Here is a 20,362-nt window from a genome sequence, read left to right as displayed (position 1 = left end):
CAATGTTCGGGAATTTTTGTAGACGTGGGAAGGCTACTTACTATACGAAAACTGATCACCAATAGTAGCGTCATTCATAATGCCACCCACCGGATTCCGTCGTCACCGAATATAACCCCGCGGTTCGAATACAGACCTAGCCGTTGATCAAGAAGGCAAATAGATTTTCGAAATAGACCCGTTCAGTTCGATCCGCCGCCCAGGTCTAGGCAGTCAATCGTTGCCAATTAATGGGATTCAGTTTAATCATTGAGCGGTGGCGTCTCGACCGAATCGATCAACCATCAGCCTCCCTATCTAAACAGCTGGCAGAAGGGGATATACGTTCCATTACGCATTTTACGGCAGAGTTTTGATGCCCGAGAGTGGCAATAACTGGTTAATTTCGTAAGAGGAGGCTTCACGATACCTAGGACAAGCAACGCAAGTAGTAGAAAGGGGCGCTGACAGATTGAGATGCGATACGTACGAATCTCCATTTACAAACTGGCAAAGCGGGCTCGGATGTTGGGATCTATTCTAATGTGACAGAATTTAGTCGTCAATTGTCACAGAACGACTCGGTCATCTCCCTCGATCTCAGCCATAATCTTCGTCAATTAAAATTATACTGCCACCCAAGAACTCGGCCACGATCATATACATTATTCGCGACTAGAAGTACAGACATTACACTAATGAAGACTAATCTCTATGCAAACAGAACAGGATTAAAACAGGTGAATACAAGTAGACGATAAGTCTAGTCCAAACCAGAAATACGAAAAAAGGGGTATCCTCAACAGGTTTGCGCAACCGCTAATAGCTAGTCGCGATGATAGAATCCATCGACATGGTCTTGAAACGCTTTACGACCGGCTTCATATCTCACATCTCACATCTCACATCTCACATTAAGTCGTCATCAACCGCCGTCCCCTCCCACCTCCTCGTCTGCAGCTTCCGCACCTTCTTCGTGGGACTCCCACTGCTCGACACCTTGAGGGTTTTCTTGCTTTCGCCGCTGTTTACTCTTAACTGCTCCATGCGGTTACCGAGGTCGCCCAGCGTATCTGCCCCAGAAGGTGAGGCCCTGGTGCTGGGTACATCACCCCTCTCCTGAAGCGGGGCGCGTTTGCTTGGTGTGCGGCCAGATAGTTCGCGCTTCAAGATCGCGACTTCTCTTCGCAAACGCTCGTTCTCTTGCTCCAGATTTTCGATCAAGATGTTCTCCTTATCTTCGTCTTCAACATTATCTTCGTCGGAGCTTGGCATGGTAACTGTGACACCCACGCCGCGAGCTAAAACCTCTACCTTGCGGTCCCAATGCTCCTCACCGCGCTCTTGCTCCAGCGACAACGTCGCCTTCCATCGTCCCATCTCTAAAGCGAGCCGCTGCTCAAAGTCTGCGTAGCATTCCTCTCGGATCTCCTGTTCAAAGTCTGCGAGACGTTCTTCCATAGACAGCAAGTGAGCCTCGGCTGCCATACGTGCCTCCGTTTCTTGTACTAGTTCGGTATTCAGCTGATCTATCATATCGGCCATTCTCGCAATCTCTAAAGCCGCGTTCTCCATCGTTGCCCTCTCCGTGTCGGGTGCAGGTGAGAACATCCGGCTATGGTTTCCAGAAGGATGAAAATATGGTCGACGGTGAGTCAGGACAGGCGAGCTTGTATCACTGCGAGACCCGACGCTTGATTCTGACCGCACAGAGTGTGCCGAGCTATTCGCATTGGCGAGCATTGTAGATGTAATAGAAGGAACGCGTGGTACGGTAACCTCACGGGCCAGGGCGCTATATCTGAGAATTTGTGATGTCGCGTTAAAGTCTCCTAGAGGATCGGCTGTAACGATCATTACACCTTTCTGTGGAGCACGCCGCCCGTTTGTGGAGCTCGAGGGCGAGCCTGAAGGAAACGAGTTGGCGAATAGCAACTCTGTGAGCTTGCATTGACGAAAGGGGACTACATTAGGCTTTTCACCGTCAGCGAAGTTCCTAAATACCGTGAGCAAATAATGCGACATACCTTCGTCGCACTGCTAGCGTCGCTCTGCATTTGTAGACACTGACCAAGATACATTAGACTTTCATTGATCTTACCCGCCTCTGCCAAAGTCGCGCCTTGTGTCTTCGCATCCCTTGCTCGCTCACTACCAGCTAGATCAACGATACTTAGTGTACTATTACCCCAGCGTGCATTGTGACGGCCGCGGCGTCTTTTCTTGACCTCGATACAGAAAAATCCATGGCTTCTCGACGACACGCTATTGCTGCCTGTGCCAGCAACTCGCCGCTCGTGGAGCCCGGCTTCGAGAACCATTAGTGCCTCTTTGAGATTACCGCAGATAACCTTTCGGAGCCCTGCTACGACCTTTCGATCAGGAGATAGCTCTGTAAACTTGAAAAGCAGCGGCCGTCGCCTAGGCTCTTTATTACTATTCGATCTAATCGGAGGAGTTAAAAGATCGAAAATTCGGTCGTTGTATACTTCGTACATCGAGATAACAATAGCATACTCGGCAGACGGATCGCAGGATGCTCTAACGGAGTTAATATCTGGTGCTTGAGGGAAAGCAGATGGTCGTTGTAGGTTTTTTCTCGGCGTCGGTGGCGCGTGGTCACCCTTCATTGGACATTTAGTAACATTCTTCTTATTTCTTGCGGCGGAGGTGAGAGACATGTAATGCTTTTGGGGTGACGGGGAGCAAGCCAACTTTGGCTTAAGCTTAATAGACGCAACTTGCGTCAGGGTTGGAACCACCTCCCCCTTTTCACTGGGCGGTGTTGAGAGAAGTATTATTCTCGACAGATCGTCATCGTGACTAACGAGCCGTATACTTTGAGGGCTGCTTGGAAAACAACCAGGCGGTAGCGGTGTAGGGATACGTGTAGGTGGTTGGATAGGAACGCTTGGGGGTCCTACAATCATTGGTGTCGTAGCTCTTGATCCACCTCGTGAACTGCTGAAATCGGTGTACATCGTATCGATAAATGCTGGCGCAGAGCAAATTGCTGCCTCGGACGCGTCGGAGGATCGTATACTTGTCTCCAACGCAGGGGAACTCTCGCAGTCAACGATGTTTGATTCGACGGATCGGAATACGACATCGAGTGCAAGCTGGGTTAAGCCTCGCTGGCTCCGCGATCCAAGCATAGTATGCGTCTGATGGGCTTGCTGTTAGTCACTATATCTTCTGTCACACTATACTACAGCTAGACATACCTTGCCTGAACCAGTAACCCCTAGGGTCGCTAGCAGACCATCTGTACCGTCACCTCCATGAGGAGCTAATACGCCTTCAACCAAAGGAAGCACTCCGATGCCCTGGAATAGGTCAAGTTGTGTGGCATCCTCTTCAAAAACGCGTGTAAACGCGAATTTCTCTATAGCGCGTCTTCGGTCGTTCGGTGGGTTCAAGGTGATATGAGTGGGGGCATCGTGTTCTACGGGGTCTTCGACTAAAAGGAACCGTTCAGCACCCGAATTTCCAGCTTGAGGAGGCCGTAGTCTCAAGTACACCTGAAAGAGGTTCGCGTGCCCTTTTTGAGGTGGCTCCATGACGATGGAACTGCGGCTACGCGATTCAAAGAGTTATTGAAAGCGGTGAGGGAAAAAAAGGCTGATAGAAAGCAAATGCAATTACATGCAGCACGAATGCACAATTGGACTCTAGACTTTTAGACTATTGTAAGGTAATGCAAGAAATGCTCCGTCCGGCATAGATGCAACCGTTAGGATAGAAATGGTTGGATACTTTAAGCATTAGCGTTGAAAAGCGTACATGATGCAGATAGGTACGGAATACCTAAGATACTAATGTCGGTATGATGGAAGTCGCGACTTCCTACAGGATGAATAAATGAAGTCAATATTTACTTCGGATCATATTTGTTTCGCTAGGCAACCAACCATGCAGGCAGGAGGACCTCATAGGTCGGACCTTCCCATGGTTATATGTTGGGTACGTATAGGTTGGGTACGTACTTGTTTCAAGCCACGATCAGCACGATCTACCCCATATTTGAGGCTAGTATTGCGGCTACTGGACTACCCCACCAAGAATTTCTCCAATATAAATTCCCGTCTCCTCTCTCGTTTTTTCAATTCTTCTTCTCTTTTCCTCTTCAGCTCTCTTTGCCTTTTGGCTTAGATCAAGTGTAGTATCTGTTCTTTTCAGTTTAATCTCTGAAAGAGTTCTACTTGAACTCAATCGTGATTATTCTAATTTTTGTTACGAGGGAGCGCATCCTCTAGGCTTGCCTATGATCGCTCTCACCGTGTCCCTGGTATTACACTGCCTCCAGGCGACGCGAATACGCTTTTCATTGCAATTTCTAGCTTGCCTAGAGATGCGAAGAATGGCAATTCCTATTTCCGTACTAGTTCAATCATAAACCCGGTTTATTCTCCCAATTAAAACATTATGTGAAAAGTCCTCGCCTTTTCATGTGGTTCGAAGGATTCTGCGCGTTGATGATTATGACATGTACGCATCGGATTTCTCCCTTGAAAACATACCCTTTGAGTAGCATCGGCCACGTATCTGGATTGCTCCATATTTCGATAATTCTAAATTTCACAGGGCGACAAGATGGTCTATGTATTAAACCAAATTGTTTATCAAACCAATGAGAAAAGAGCCCGAGTCATGTGAGTTAATATAATTACACTAGCTCTTCTCCTGCATACCTTAGGTACGTATAAGCCAACGAGGCTCGCGAGTCTATTTCAGGGTACTTTGCGTAGTATGTCGATATCAAATTAGGGGTTTACAAGTTTATGACATGCATGTCTCGCAATCATCTGTTTGTATTAACACTCCTATTTCTCCTATTTCCCTTAACCGCTCTCGATCAATGGTACAACACAGTACATTTTGCATTCCTAAGCACCTAACCTTGCTTTACATACGTAGTGCTTTACATAGTATGCAGTGTATCGTAATAAGCTAGACTAATGTCGATGAAAGATATTCGAAAAACGATCGATCTCGATTTCATGCGAAATGCACGTCACCGTTAATAGAATCTACCCTGGTGGAGAGATGGGGAAAGCTTGAGTATATACACTACCGCATGTATCATGGAATGGGATGTTGATGCTGGTTCGGACGAAACGAATTCGGTAAAAACGGAGAAAGAATCGACACGTCTTAAAGAGAAGATCTACCGTGCATGTAACTTTAGAGATCACCATTGAAATTTTTGGTTGGAGGGGTTTAGACCCAGAGACCATAGAGTGAGGGTAATAGGTGGAGATAAATGAACCAACTACATAGGAGGTATCCTTGCTTTTCCATGTATCGTCGTCGTCACCGAGGGGTAGGATGGGTCGATGGAAAAGAAAATCGGAAGTTGACGAGATATCTGCTCGATAACTTCGCTTACTTACATGGCATACACTACATGGTACATACATGCTTATACCTAGAGATGTCTGCATACCTTGTTACATATACTGTAGCCTCCTGTTGTACATAGGTGTCGTGCAAACGTGGAAAACTACCCCATCTCGCCAAATTATCTGTTTCCGTATACGCACATATATTTGTATGTCTCGTGGAAAATGTACGTTGAAGTAGAATAAAACACCACATGTACTGTACACTGAACGATAATTGCCACAATATGAGTCTATATAGAATCTAGAAGCAGTTATACGCCACGCAAATACACTAACTAGTCGCCGTAGAGATATCCAAACGGACCAGTTGGGTAATAATAATACCCTTTGAATATACGAGCGGGACGGAAAGAAAATAGAAGAAATTTTGGGAGGGGTATCCGTGTGTCATCCTCTCAAAATGACTCCTCTTTGACTCCTCTTAGAATGCGTCACAAGGGAACCTCCGAGAGTTGAACAAGTTTTCGGTGGATACCAGGGACTAGAACGTCGTCTTTGCCGGTCTTCGCTAATTAGTATCGGACCATGACCGCGAGAAAGTCATATTCGAAGTGGAATTCGAAGTGGAACTGGGAGTTCAAACGCCTCGGGAAACCAAAATTTGAATGCAGCTTCGAACCACTAACACTATGAAGAAATATGTATCTAGCACAGTCGTAGCACTACCTTTAGGTGGCCAAGCGCCAACTGCCAGCGCCGAAGCAGCAAGTAAGCCTATAGGTAGCCAGTTAGAGATGACATTATAGTGGATTATACCTATAGTGGATCTTGCAGTGGACCGCAAGGGACAAATTGGTGGTTCTAGAGGGGTGTTTTAGGCTTTAGTGCGCTAAGAAAAATGCAAGTCAAAAAGGCGGTGACACATCTCCTTAACAGGTTTAGTTCAGCCTGTCGACGGGGGTGAACAAATCAGGGACCGTGCAGAGCTGCGGGAAGTCCAGGGTCACCCCACCAATGGAACTAAAAAAGAAAAAGAAAAAAAAAAGTTACGCTGCAGTTACAGTGGGATATATCCACCAGTGTTTTTTTCCCGGGCCTGCGATTGCATCTTTTCCCTTTCTTACTTTTTCCTCTCAGGAAATCCAAACTACAACCAGACAACGAAGTCGCACTACAAACAGCTTTCAAGAAAGTATTCCAGTTAGATCACACTAAAACTTCGTCGAGAACCATGCCTTCGGCCGTCGCTGAGCTGTAAATACCCACTACGGGACATGTCTGGCGTTCCTGGTCATGTCCCGTAGTCCAGCAGTTCACCGAGATATTCAATCGCAATTCGACAACTCGACGAAGTTATACAGGCTTTCACTGTCTTGTGTGCCCTTTTTTCAGCCAAAGGGTTACCTCCCGGAAGTCTGAATATTAAACAGAATTACTGCATTATTGTGCGCATTTCGCCCATCCATTGCCGGCATATACGACTTCGGCTTAGTGACGACGATATACTCTTCCCTCAACCCCTTTACCTCTTTCTCCTCCTAACAATCGCCCATTACTTCGTTCCGTATACCCTTGTAAACTCAGGCATAACCTTGAAAAAGGGTGCTGTCGAGAAACCACAGGGTTTTTATACTACCACGAGAGTGGACACTATCTGCACTATCTGCACTATTCGAGTAACTATCACTTAAGGCTTCACCGCCGTTTGTCTCGATTTTCTCAACCTCGAATCCGGGGGTGGAACCATTACCCCTGTATTTCTCGCATATCCTCTATAATTAGCATACGGTACAATACAATGTCCCGCAACGTACGGCAACAACGGCCACCGACTACTCCCGTCAAGGTCTCCAGGCGTCGTGCCTCGGACGCTTCGTCGTCACTCGACCTCTCTGACGAGGGTGGTTATTCTGGAGTAGAAGACATCAGTGATTCTGACGACGACGACGAGGATGGAATAAACGCGGTCGAGGAGGAGCATATTCTCTCGCATGAACTGCACAAACCCATTCGCAGCTCGCGCTCCCCTCGGCCGCATGATGACGAGGACGAACAGGATGAACAAGACGACGACGACGACGATGAGGGTGGGGATGAGTACGAGGGTGACGATGACGATGCGGACGACAATGCCAGTTGGGGTGGCATCTCCTCTGAAGCAGACGCTGACGATGACCTCACAATTGATCAGGGATATACCAGCACAGAACGGCGTGTCCGCTTTGATATCCCTGAAGATTCGTCGGACGATGACTCGACAGAAACTGACGACGATGTAGACCATGGTTTTTTCCCTGATCTCTTCGTTGACAAGAGCATTCTCGACCCATCTTTTCGTCGAGAAATTGAGCACGATGCTGATCCTTACGACTCGTCCAACTCGGAAGCATTCTGGGATAATTATTCTACCGCTGCCGGCGACTGGTTGGGCTTTGACGACGAGCCAGCCTCTGATTTTGAGGCTTTAATCAAATCCCTAGACGATCAAGATAGTACGCCAGTTCCTACACCTGCGACAACCCAGGATCTATCAACTGCCGCCAACACCCCCATGGACCTGTCCGAGAACGACGATATTTCCCTTGACGGATATCAAAGTGAGTGAGAGTAATTTGGCTGATGACAAGTTTATACTAATCTTCCCCTCGTAGCTGATGGGGATACTACCGATGAGGAAGACCCGCCTGAGAAACCCGTCCGACGTAAGACTCGGCGGGAGACTGTAGACGACGACTCTGATTCGGATGTTATTACGCTCGTTCGGCCACGCCGCGGGCAACCACGCGTTGGTCGGTTCAACCTGGACAAATCTAGCAAGAAGCCCATTGCGATATTAAACCCGAGAACCGGCAAGATGATGATCTTCACTCATCAAACCATGAGAGGGAGAGGTTTTGATCTCTCTCCAGAGCAGTTCAACTTCCACTATTTTGATCAAACCCAGTCTTCTCCTATGCTCAGCAACCCGGGTAGCATCATGATGAGCGGTATGATCTCCTCTAGCACTTATGGGGACTTTATGAATACACACGCCGTCGGCCCTGAAGAAGCTTGGTACTCCCAGATGTCTGATGGGAATGCAGTTGAGACGTCTGATTCGGACGACCAAGTCGTCGATGAAGCAGAGAAGAATCTCAAGTTGGAAGACTTCATCACATTGGATAATGACGATGATGATGACGAGGGCGATGAATCGTCTGAAGAAGAGAAGACCCACGAGCATGACGGGGCGGATGATCAAATATTCCGCACGCCTGGTCGTACACCCGGCCGCCCCGGTACTGCGTCCAGCGATGTGACATCTCTCCTTGACCACTTCCAACATAATAGCAACATTGTTGGTGCGTTTCGCCGAGACCAAGCGAATCATCAGTTAATTAGCCGTAGTAAGGCTACCCGAGAATCTCTCGCCTTCTCTGGTCCCTATTTTGAAGGCACTCTTCGTGGCATCAAGGATGGGCGCATCGCTACTACCAACGTTCCCATCTCTCCCATGCGTAAGCAGAAGAAGATGTCTGAGCTCGCCAGCAGCCCTCTCTCGACCGTGACACAGAAGAGGAAAGCATCGTCGGAGCACCATCTAGGCCATAAACGGCAGAGGAGCATTCCCGACGTAAATCTCAGGATCTAGTCTTTGACACGTCATACTCTCGCCCGACGCTTTTTTTTCTTTGTTATCACAATACGCCGATGGACGGTGTGGCCTATTCCCATAGGTCATTCCCTGGCCATTGATCACCTATCCGCAAGACGAATCTAATACAGATCGATCATGGGGTGATTTTTATTTTCTTTACCTCCAGCACCTGTACCTACAACCCCTGTCAGACGGTTCTGATTTAGCATCTAATGAATGCTAGCCATGGCTGGCGATACAATACTCTTACCCATGGCCATTCCAATCAAGAGATTTGGTGACAGTCCCGCGAAATTATCATGCATGCTTGTCGATTATTTCCTTATATCTCTTGTTCGTTCTGGAGGTTGAAGACCTCACAATCTAGCCTGAAAAGCTCTGGTGCTTATTTAGACGGCCATAGACAAAAGCAGAACCTGGCGTTAATAGTACTGTGTAAGGACGATAATGATGCGGATATATTTGCGAAGACAAGTCGTGTTGTTTGACTCCATGCTGAAAAGTATGAAGCTCGCACGTAGTCTTACCCCTGAAGAGGCAATGTCGTTGGCAACCTCTTACGAGATGTTATTTCATAGAGAAGTCAATCTAAAATTAGTTTCGTCATAATGTCTATTCTCGTTTGTGAAATTGGCATCCTGTTGATATGAGTGTCTCTATAATCAATCATCTTTAGACTGATATTATCATCATCGCTAATATCGCATCTCTCTCTATTTCCGCACCCTGGAATAGTTTCAAACCCTCTTAGAATAAAATGAGGCGAAGTTTGACCATCGTTATTTTATAAGAATATGCTATATAAAGGTCAGTATTCCCTATTTAACTTTAACTTTCGATATTAACTTACCAGCCTCAATAACAGGTACCTAGATTGCAGACAACCTCGTTAAGTCGGAAAAGTGAAAGTTGTGACAATACAAGACATCAATTCATCGTAATAAAACAGGTAATCTTACAATCTCAACTACAGTACTTCATCATTTAGGATAGACAAATGCCAGTGTGAAGTCTTGCCTTCTCGGTTGCTAACAGGAACCCCCTTAAGCAGGAGATAGTCCTAGAAATCGTATTGTACTAGCCAGTGTTGTGACCCTACCTACCCAACCCGTGATAAAAGGAGCCATAGAACAATACACCTCGTTTTAACTTTCGTTCCCAAATCGATCCATATTTTATCATCCTCGCGTGCTCGTCTTTCTCATTCAACAGCTACGCACTTCATCGAATTCTTCTCCCATCTCAACATCGTTTCGAATTTCATCTCTTCCCCAATCTTACTTAATATACAAGGTATTTGAGCGTGATGATAATGATATGATCATAGCTCCTCCTTGACCTCACCGGCCTTCTTCTTCGCGACCTCAGAACCAGCACCCAGCTGTGCCACGACCCACTGGTACGCATCCTTGACGCTCTCGCCAATCTTGGCAAACACAGTGCTAGCCGGGTTGGAGGTGCCGTACTTGAAGTATGTCAATTGCTTGCGCGCCTCGGCGCGGAGCTCGTTGAGGGTAGAGCCCTGGGGGACGGGCTGCGTCGGAGTTAGCATATTTTTGTTTTATACACGATTTACCGTAACTATACGAGATGGAAGTGAACTTACTACACCGTAACTGTCTAGGTACGCCTTTAACTCACTCTCGCTCCAAGTGTCGAAAGTGCTCTTCTTCGCCGCCTCGGTAGCCTGAGCCAGGTAGCTTGTCGCAGAGGCGTACGAATTGCCGCCGGCACTTGAAGCAGACGAGTAAGCCGATTGAGCGGCGTCTACGAGTTCGTCTCGGGTAGCAGAGCTTTTCTCGGCAACCTTCTGCGCAGCTTTGTTGCCGCTACTAGCTAGGTACTTCTTCAGATTATCGTAGGACAGGTCGTCCCAAGACCAGGCGCTGTAAGGGTGGGCAGTCTTGTGGGCGTTGCGTCGCACTAAGGCGCGGAGCTCGTCAATCTTCGATCCCTGGGGAACGGGAACCCCGCGAGCATCCAAGTAAGCCTTCAGTCGGCTCGCAGACCAGTAATCAACTGCCTTGTTAAAAGCATCCTGAGCGGCAAGACTGGCATCGTTAGTAGCCTTGGCGTACTGGTTTCCAGCCTTGCTAGTAGCAGCGCCGAAAGCACTTGAAGCCGATGCGGACACGTTATCACCAAGGATAGCAGCGCGGTGTTTCCGGACAAGAGCACGTAGCTCATTGGCCTTGCTTCCCTGAGGAACTGGAAATATTGTTAGTTAAAGTTGTGAGAGAAATCCGGTTGATATTTAAGTTGCTTACCATTGATTCCGTTCTTGTCACAGAATTCCTTCAGCTGAGACTCGCTCCAAGCATCAATAAGCTTGTCGGTGAGAGTAGCGTAGGCGGCACGGGCACTAGCGGATGCAGACGCCTTCTGCTCCTGTAATTTCACATAAGCAAGGTGAGAATTGCGGCGAACCAAGGCAATCAATCGGTTACGCTAATGTTCACGGCGTTAGTTCAGTACGTTTAACTAGATCTATACACAGGGATTCCTTACGTCAGTGATTTGGGGAGCAGGGAAGCCATGGGTGTCAAGCCACTCCTTCAAGTCGGACTCGGACCAAGAGTCGTAAAGCCAATCTCCAGGGTACGAAGCGGTCTCGCCAGCTTTCTTCGCTACGGTCTCGTAGTTAGAGCGAACCTTCTGAAGGAGAGTATCACGAGTTCGTGGCTGGGGGACTATACACGGTATTAGCAAGATACCAAATGGGCTTGAAGGTATTTAGGAATGTTACCTGGGATGCCATGCTTGTCAGCAAACGCCTTTAGAGCACTGTCGGACCAGGTATCCAAGATCCATTCTTGAACATTGGTCCAGGCCGTCTGGGCTTTGTCTTCCGTCTCGTACCAAGCGTTCGCTACTTGGCTAACAAGCGAATCCTTGTTCGACTTGGCAGACTCTTTAGTCTCTATACCCTTTGATTTCAGGTATGCTGTAAGTTTGTCTGTGTCCCAGTTCTTGTAAGGGGCAACGGCGTAAGAATCCCAATTCTTCTGAATCAAGTTTTCGAGATCTTTTCGATCAGCCGGTGTAGGATAGGGGATATCATTGTCGGACAGCCATCGTTCTAGTTCAGTCTCGTGCCACTTGTTATATGCTGTGTTTAACAAAGGTATCAGCAGGTGTCACCTACCATGCGATCAACTCAAGGAATATAACTTTATGATAACTTACCGGCTTTACTAAACCAGCTACTACCCACGACGGCATCAGCCACCAGGCCGAGGGAGAGGACGGTTGAAAGCCACCTCATGACGGTTTAGGTATCTAAGCTACAGGTAGGTATCCGTTGTATTACAGAAAAATTAAGTATGTTGGACTGTGACTATGATAAATATCGTGAAGGATGGAAGGAATTGCAATGGTTTTGTTTGGTACGGGAGAGAAAGGTCAGTGGAGTTTTAAAAAATGTATGATGATGAAGGATGATGAACATGTCAAAAGTCAAAATGTATCACGTCACTGTTTTCCTTTGTTTACCGCCCTGCCGTCACAAGCAGACAAGCTAAGCTCGAAAAGCTACATAGGTCTAGGAGGTAGCTTCCAATGTCCTTCAGAGCTTCACGTTTTCTTATGTGGCCATTGCGTTAGACAAATATGACGTAGCAGCTACAGCAACTTGTGGCACCACAGAAATCTGGCTTGTGGTTTACCTATCAGAAGACTCAAGTGATAGACTTTACTAGTTTCAAAAAAGAAAGAGGCGTTCAAGCCCTTCCTGTCTCCTTTATCGAATAGAATATGACCAAGGAGACAGACGAGTTTGCATGCGGCTAGTATCTCCATCATCGACTACAAGGCTGGACGATTTTAGAGGCGAAGAGCAAGGGATGATAATTCTGGTGATGTCATCATCCTGAAGTACCTAGGCGAGGTACCGCTTTAGCGTCGGTACGTATCGACTGCTAAAGCCACAATCTTATTTGGCGGGTGTGGGGTAGAGTACCTAGGTACCTAGGTAAAGCTATTGGGGTGCGGGACCGTTACCTACCTTAACCCCACATTGCTTATTACTGAGTATCTATACCGTCTTATACTCATATTACGCAGTCCTTATACACAGTCCTTATACATATGTAAAAGCATTGTTATAGCAGCTAAATGCCTCTATATGCCTAGTATATGAACCTTCCATAAACCTCCCATATAGCAAGTTAATAGCCCCGAGCGTAATGGCAACATACCTCCCCTACCATCCCGAACTCCTACAACTCCGAGTGCCTACAAGTAAATACTTCCTAACGTAGAGGGTATTGTAAGTTAACGTATCGCCTCTTCGGCAGTTCCTCCGCGGATCACCATTGTCTGCACACATATTAAGATGAACTACTACCAATGGTCATTCTACGCATCTTTATGGTAGGTAACGCAAAGCTTCCCGGTTTCTTAGCCTTGGGTAAAGTGTCTTCATCCTCTTCTCCGTTCCGAATCCCACCACTTCTTAGCGACTCTTGCTTTACGAAGAATCGTGGGAAAAGCCCTCCCTTACCATTCTTCTTCGTTCCGTACCAGCACCAGTCGTCCTGGTTAAGCCCTGCACGAAGTGTCGGTATCTAATTAGCAACCGAGTCCACTACGGGACTACTAAAAGGGAATATAGGGGGGATTAAGTTGGGCTGAGATGCAACATACAGGAAACATTGGACAAAGTTTCGTCTTTATCAAATTGCAACCATCCTGATGACGGATCCTTCACCTCGAATTTCCACCGTGTCGTAACTAACATGCCGTCGGTACACGTATTCGAGCCTGGAAGATTTGCGGGCAGTTCGAGGATGATATACTTCGTAGGGAAGGATCCCCATTGACCATCGTGCCACCCGGTACACCATTTTCCCTTCCAATTCTCTGGAAATTCGACGCCCACGATCCGGGCGCCTTCCATAAACTTCATTACTCGGTCCAAATTTCCATCGGGATCCGTTAGATCACGTCCATACCGTCTAATATGGCTTTTTACAGCTCTTGCAGATGGTAACTTGGATAGAGTCGTTGTGTCTGGAAGCAGGCTAGCTACCGGAGGGTTGGGGAAGTGAAGGTCGTAATCTTCAACAGTAGGGTCGTTTTTGGGTACTTCGCCATACCTTTTAGGCGGTTAGCTAAACTACTTGGAGAATCAAAGACCGTATTCTTACAGGATCGTGATCCCAGGGATCTCCGGCAAAGGCTGTGGATGGCGCGACAAGTGTTGAAACAATTGGTCTTGAGTTGTAAATATCGTGGCATCGTCGGCATAGACGGTTTGCCCCTTTTCTGCGCAGAAGAGGCAGGCGAATCGCACCACAAATGCTGAATCCGAGGCCATGTGGGATTTATATAGAAACCGAAGACGATACAAGACGCCGGATTTGCTAAAATTGGCACTCGCTACGAGTATCGAGGGTTAACCGAGTGAGCTGGGATTATTAAGGGATTTGGCTTACGGTCAAGAGCGTCGTCGAGCTCTACTTCCAATAGGGATTGCGCGAACTCGCATTCTGTGCACCGGGCGGTACTTCGTCTAGTTCCCTGATTATACAAAATTAGCATAAGTCGCCTCGTTACGAACATATCAGTCTTCTACGGTATAGGCGACGGATAAATAAACCAAAATGCCCTTACGTATTCCATTACGGCTTTGGTTGCAGCCTTGCGCCCCTTAAATCGATACGTCTGCGAACCCGCGCATAAGCCCTTATGTATATAAAGGCTGCTGTCTAATCCGATCTGATAGCCAGAGAACGAGTCCTTTCTTGCCGCAAAAAGTTCCTCTGCAGGTATGAGGCCATCTTCGTAAGCCGGTGGACTCGGCAATCGCGGTAGCTCAACTTCGATCGGTCCGTGGGTTCCAGGGGGGTCTGTTATGGACTTCGCAAGCGAGGTGGTTCTCTGGTCGCTCGTGGGGACGTATACGGATGATCTGGGGCCCGAGGCGTAACTACCAGTAGTAGTGTACCACGATATCCTACTATATGAAGTATCCGGGCTTTTAGGTGCATTAGGCGGTACGGATAACTCTTGGCCGTGTATAGTAAGGCTGTCGAGGCTATTAAAGATGACAGGTTGCCCTACGAAGTATTCGTCTTCTGGGATTGAATTACTGCGAGACCACGATTTAGCAGCGGTAGTCTGTTCGCTAACCCAGGCCGACGTCCTCGGGTTTGGAGGTGGTGCACTCGGAGGGCCGGATATAAGACTGATGAAATCGCGCTCTGCCCCTAGTATATCGGGACTAGACGGTCGCCTAGACGGTGTGCTGGCGCCACTCATGCCGGCATTATCGCTGTGCCTCATAGTGGTAATAGATCCGCCGTTGCTACGGCCCTTGCTATTCGAATCTCGTGAAGATAACGGCTGTATCCACGGCGGAGGGGACGGTGTTTCCCGCACGTTTTCTTCTATATGTAGTCTCTTCATAGTTTCCATAAGAGTTAGAGCAAATGCCTTGGACGACGCTTGCACATCTGCGAACTTTTCGGAGTCGAATGAATCAACCTCGACGAAATCATCCAAGTCGTATAGTAAATCTTCTAACCGTCTTTGGTTATCGAGAATCCGATCTATAAGTTTAGAGTTAGTAGAGTTCCTTGAACATGACCTCAGTTTATGTAGCAACGGCATGTCGCAACTCTTTAGTAGTAATAGCAGTAATAGGTAAGCATTCACCATTCTGTCGCATAGCCTCCGTGAACGTATCGCCGTGTTTGTCGACGCGTTCTTGCCATAGTGGCAGGAGTCTCTTCAAAGCTCGTTCGCCTTCTTTAACCAGTGAGCGTGCTGCTTTGAGCATATCCGTCACATTTCGTCCGTTTGACGGATCGGCGCCGTCTTCGTCTTCATCGTCACGGCTGCCGGCCGCTGCCTCGGCATTAGCGACGGCTTCCTTGCCCCGCTCTACAACTTCTCGGAAAGGTTGGATAAGAAGCTCCTCGGCGTCGATGGCCATCACCGACTGTCGAGACGCAACCGAGAGCGCTTGAGCATGGACTAGAGAACTGCAGTAGGAATACCGATACCGAAGATCAAAATGCGTAAGATGGACTAAACCGGACTAGATCGTAACATGACATGCATACAAACACAGGTTCTCACAACCCAGGGTATCGTTATAGGTAAGGGGTAAGGGACGTTGATGAGATGCACTATGTAGGTAGGTATGTTGCGCGAAGGAAGAAATTAATTAGATCGAAGTTTGGTTCCATCATGACGGCACTTTTCATGCGCTCACCTTCCTTTTCTTCAACCCTTGTATTTATCCTCCCCCACCCTCATACACTATTTGGGGCTCTATCCTACCTAGTATATTTCTAGCCATTTTCTAGCCATTCAAGTTGATGCTCAGCCTGCTGTAAACTAGACGAGGGGGGACCCTGAATCCGACATCCTGGTTCGTCAAGTTCTTGGCCGGCTGTTAGATATCGATGTAGCAAATCATCGACATGGGCGAATCACGGCGTCTCCATACCGGTCGTTGGTAGTCGTTGGTAGTAATATAGCGCACCCACCTACTGTTACAGTTATAGTTAAGCGCAACTCATAGCTGTATGCGGCCTACCGATCTACCGATACCGCGAATTCGGATTTGCCGAACGGCCAAATTCGGCTTCTGATAGGCACTCTAATAGCAAATAACCCCCACTAGTCGTTTTTGGCGTGGGCAGTGTAAAGAAATGATACATGCTTTACATAGGTATATCCCTCACAGGTAAGCGTCTTTCAGCTATTGTTTGACAGTGGATTTGGGTTAGGAAGTGAAAAGAATGGAATCAAAAAGATGTTAGCTTTGAAAAAGTTTTTATTTGCTTGGGTTGCACGAATTACATAATATCCAATACCACGTGCGAGTACGGATGGCTTATGTAGTGATCTAAGCATCATACTAGTATCTTGGTATAAGTTAGTATAGCTCGGCATTAATAACAATGATGCGTGATCCAAGTCCAAATCAAAGTCTAAAGAAATTGCCTAGAAATATAAAGGTGACTAGCCTAACATCGCGAGTCAGGGGATGCCATATAAAAGAGGTTCAAGTTAAAGATCGAAACGCATTAAATCATGGCGAGACTAATAGCGAATATCATTTAATATGTAGGGCACGTTTAAAAAATTAATACTCGTAAGTCCAATAGAGGTGACATCATCCCGTAATTAGTGTGTAAGGATTGTTCGATAGTTATCGGGTTCAGAATTAATGTATCTCTTTTCTCCCGTCAAGTTGAGTTTTGGGATGTCTTCGCAAACTATAACCCAGCACCATAGTCACTTGTATGTATGGTATTCGTTGCTTTAGTATTTCCTGTCAAATTTTTAACAATTCATATACAACAATAGTCACTGCCTACAATGATGAATGATACCTACTAAAGCAATATCAACAAGTCGCTACACTAGAGGGTACTTAAGTATGAATATGTTCCTGTCTTGCTAAAAAGAAGACAGGCCATATTTGAGGCCTAAATTATTTCATCGGGCTCTTGTAACTAGTTCTAATTAGTATAGTTATATATCCTCTAGTGTAGTAATAGTTAGACGGAAACGTACCTACGTCATTCTTTGTTTAGCCGGATAAACTGGAGCTATCATCTCCCTGTTGGAGGAAATGAAAGCTCGTAAAGCTGCATATGCGTAAAGAGACAAGTGATGCTAAGAAAACTTCCTAGGACTTACCTAGATACGCAGACGAACTTCTTTCCGAAGTACTAGCAGAAAAGGGGGAACCTGAAAAGGGGGAAGGGGGTTTGCTTGCAAGACAAGCCGTGCAACATATAAGTAGAGTAACACCCATTTCACGGGACGGGTTGCAGCATCGTGTCTCCTTCCTCTATTCTCGTATTTCCTTTTTTCCTTAATGAAAACATATAGTGTAAGTAGTGGGACTGTGTTTCCTTGACCATGAATACGAATGCAAAGCAGTTCAACTATTTTTCGCCATACTTGAAATCGGGAAATAACACCAAACCTAAACAGATTGGGTGCCTATCGAAAATCAGATTTTCCGCATCTCGAGAATAAGAGCAACCCTATTGCTCTACGAAGGTTTTGTATGTGGTGGTTCAAAGTCTCTTGGCACCTTTGTTGAAGATGACTCTAATGTAGAACTATAGGAAAGGCCGAATGATCTGCTCCTATGATACTAAGGTTTCGATCTCGAAGCACTTAAAAGAAAGGAAGCTTCATTCATCATTAATAAAGCAGTATTCCTGAGGGCAACAGAAGACTACTGACTCCTCTATTTTAAACTGCGTAAACTACCTAATATAATATTTCAATGATCACCTTGAAAGTGATTAATAATTGTCATCGCTGTCCTCGAGACAACTCTTAGTAAATTGTCAAGTAAAACTTTATTGTCCATCTAAACCTCGACTATCATAATACAACACCTATTTATAACATTGCCCCTGACGAGCCTTTAGTGGCAACATCTGCCGGCATTGAGTGGGTTTCGCTAAACGGGTAACATCTAAATCGCCCTGTTGCAATATCAACTTTTATGAAAGAAAAACGCTTCAGTTATTCAATGCTGGTATCTATAACATGTCATGCCACGTAAAATACAATCCGAGTTATTCATTATTAGAACATAAACCAACGACCTAAACGGAACACTCTACATTCCTGATTTATCGCCTAGCTTTCCTTCCGGCGTTGCAAACCCTCTGATATAGATGTTAGTATATACTAATTTCATGATATATAGGATCAGCACTTACCGCACGCCGCTCCGCGAAATCATTATAAAACCCGTTCCACAATTCTCTGGCTGAACAGTCCTCTTGGCCGTTCCTTGTCACGCATGCAGGCTGTTTGTCTTGTCGCATCGAATCAGACATCGGGATCCACGGCTTTGGCACGGGCCAGTCAGAGAAGTGAAGGAACTTTGCTTCGTTATAAATGGCAACAGGATCCCATTCTTCCCGGTCGGTACCCAAATAGTTCTCGTGGTTGTCCCCACGGAACTCACCCGTTAACAAGTCATAAGGACGATGCGGGAGAATCATAGCGCTGTCTGCGTATAGCTGGTTCACGATTTCCATATCGTAATCGTTGCGCCCGGCAGATTCCATCTTCTGCATGATCCTGTCGAACTCAACCGCGCTGGGCTGCACTAGCATCAACTGAGATGATAAAATCTTGTTGTCCGGAAATAGCCAGTAGGCACGAGGCATTGCAACAGGGCACGGTGGCATGAGGAATAGCTCGTCCATAGTCTGGAGAATAGTTGAATCCGAGTCGACGTTTAAGACACGGGTGTATTGAGTTTGATTGAATGCAAGAAGTTTGGTGAAAGATTCGGCCCAGGTAGCTTGAAACGATATTAGAAAAAGAGGAAATAGAATTGAGAACAGACACGGGCATGCTTACCATCAGCTCCGGCTCGTCGTTTGATCTCTACGGGCACTAACTTAACCTTGTACTCGTCCCGGGCCTTAGCGAGCAACTTGGCCTCTTCCGACGTTGGGTTCGTCTCGCCAGCGTCCATCATGTTCTCGGGATACATCATCACGCGATCAGCCTTGCTACCGAGGCGGGATAGAGTCTCGAAGATCATGACCGAGTTACACAGATATGCAGCGTTGGTGACATATTGCGTGTATGCGAATTGCGACCAGTTGACTTGCGCATCTTCGAATGCCGGTACGACCGCGGGAAGACAATTCGAATTAGAACCGGCGACGGCGGCACCACCGCTTCGCAAACTCTCGATAGATGGAAGACGATCGTAGTTTCGGAAGCCGAGTAGGAATATGCCGACGGCAGCGAGGGAAAAGGTAGCGTAGCGCACTCGCTTCGAACTCAAAATCTGACCGATGCTAGGTTTGAGATGTGAGTCGGTAGCAGAGCCTGGGGTTGTGTTCTGTTCGCCATTCTGAACGGCGCTATATCCAGATAGAGAGCCCCATGTAGAGGACCACGAGGAGCCCCAAAGCGGAGCCATATCGAAAGGTATTGTTCAAAGAGAGAGGTTAAGATTCGACGGTAGACGAAGGAGGAAGTTGAATCACTAAGGATTCGCCGAGAAAGGAATCAATACCAATAGGTAAGCGATGAAACAGCACTCATCGGGGAAACAAGGTACTTTGCAAGTAGAAAATAGGAGGGGATAAGTTAATAGGCATTTGCTATGTAATTTGACATCAAAACAATATCTACCTAACCTATCTACCCACAGTATACCGTAACGTAGATGGACTGGGGAGAAATCGGTGGTGGTGGTGATGGTGGTGATGTTTCCGACTTAGTTTTCCGAATAAGATTCCGAACAGGCTGAATCAAGATTATTGAGGATTATTGAGGTGATGGGCAATCGCATTGGAGGCGCCACTTACCTACCTCACTACAAAAGTACAATACTGCTACGTAGGGATGTATTGTACCACCTTAACTCGCCTACACGTGGCTTACATAG

General features: G+C 46.8%; 5 protein-coding genes across 5 annotated transcripts; 1 reads left to right on the top strand and 4 right to left on the bottom strand.

Annotated features, from left to right (window-relative positions):
* Nucleotides 1–888: 888 nt before the first annotated feature.
* On the bottom strand, nt 889–3,539 carry F5Y00DRAFT_260507 (kinesin; the record flags this gene model as incomplete). Its single annotated transcript, XM_048011023.1, has 3 exons — nt 889–1,953; nt 2,007–3,143; nt 3,204–3,539. 3 exons carry the CDS (start codon nt 3,537–3,539, stop codon nt 889–891), a joined length of 2,538 nt encoding a protein of 845 aa, XP_047866562.1.
* A 2,861-nt stretch (nt 3,540–6,400) lies between these two features.
* On the top strand, nt 6,401–9,563 carry F5Y00DRAFT_232824 (uncharacterized protein). The gene is made up of 2 exons (XM_048007224.1): nt 6,401–7,921; nt 7,976–9,563. Exons 1-2 carry the CDS (start codon nt 7,123–7,125, stop codon nt 8,953–8,955), a joined length of 1,779 nt encoding a protein of 592 aa, XP_047866561.1. The 5' UTR covers nt 6,401–7,122; the 3' UTR covers nt 8,956–9,563.
* A 347-nt stretch (nt 9,564–9,910) lies between these two features.
* Nucleotides 9,911–12,724, bottom strand: F5Y00DRAFT_232823 (uncharacterized protein). The gene is made up of 6 exons (XM_048007223.1): nt 12,148–12,724; nt 11,708–12,070; nt 11,470–11,651; nt 11,229–11,409; nt 10,568–11,169; nt 9,911–10,495 (listed from the first exon to the last, which is right to left on the bottom strand). The coding sequence occupies exons 1-6, from the start codon at nt 12,224–12,226 to the stop codon at nt 10,283–10,285; spliced, it is 1,620 nt and encodes a 539-aa protein (XP_047866560.1). The 5' UTR covers nt 12,227–12,724; the 3' UTR covers nt 9,911–10,282.
* A 318-nt stretch (nt 12,725–13,042) lies between these two features.
* On the bottom strand, nt 13,043–16,516 carry F5Y00DRAFT_232821 (uncharacterized protein). The gene is made up of 6 exons (XM_048007222.1): nt 15,619–16,516; nt 14,575–15,512; nt 14,397–14,481; nt 14,109–14,340; nt 13,606–14,057; nt 13,043–13,507 (listed from the first exon to the last, which is right to left on the bottom strand). The coding sequence occupies exons 1-6, from the start codon at nt 15,896–15,898 to the stop codon at nt 13,290–13,292; spliced, it is 2,205 nt and encodes a 734-aa protein (XP_047866559.1). The 5' UTR covers nt 15,899–16,516; the 3' UTR covers nt 13,043–13,289.
* A 1,643-nt stretch (nt 16,517–18,159) lies between these two features.
* Nucleotides 18,160–20,183, bottom strand: F5Y00DRAFT_232819 (glycosyltransferase family 8 protein). The gene is made up of 3 exons (XM_048007221.1): nt 19,318–20,183; nt 18,666–19,258; nt 18,160–18,611 (listed from the first exon to the last, which is right to left on the bottom strand). The coding sequence occupies exons 1-3, from the start codon at nt 19,889–19,891 to the stop codon at nt 18,576–18,578; spliced, it is 1,203 nt and encodes a 400-aa protein (XP_047866558.1). The 5' UTR covers nt 19,892–20,183; the 3' UTR covers nt 18,160–18,575.
* Between the last annotated feature and the right edge of the window lie 179 nt (nt 20,184–20,362).

The sequence above is a fragment of the Daldinia vernicosa genome (assembly GCF_022497035.1).
Source record: "Daldinia vernicosa strain CBS 139.73 unplaced genomic scaffold F5Y00scaffold_14, whole genome shotgun sequence".
NCBI classification, from domain to species: Eukaryota; Fungi; Ascomycota; class Sordariomycetes; order Xylariales; family Hypoxylaceae; genus Daldinia; species Daldinia vernicosa.
This window is presented reverse-complemented; position numbering and strand designations above follow the sequence as displayed.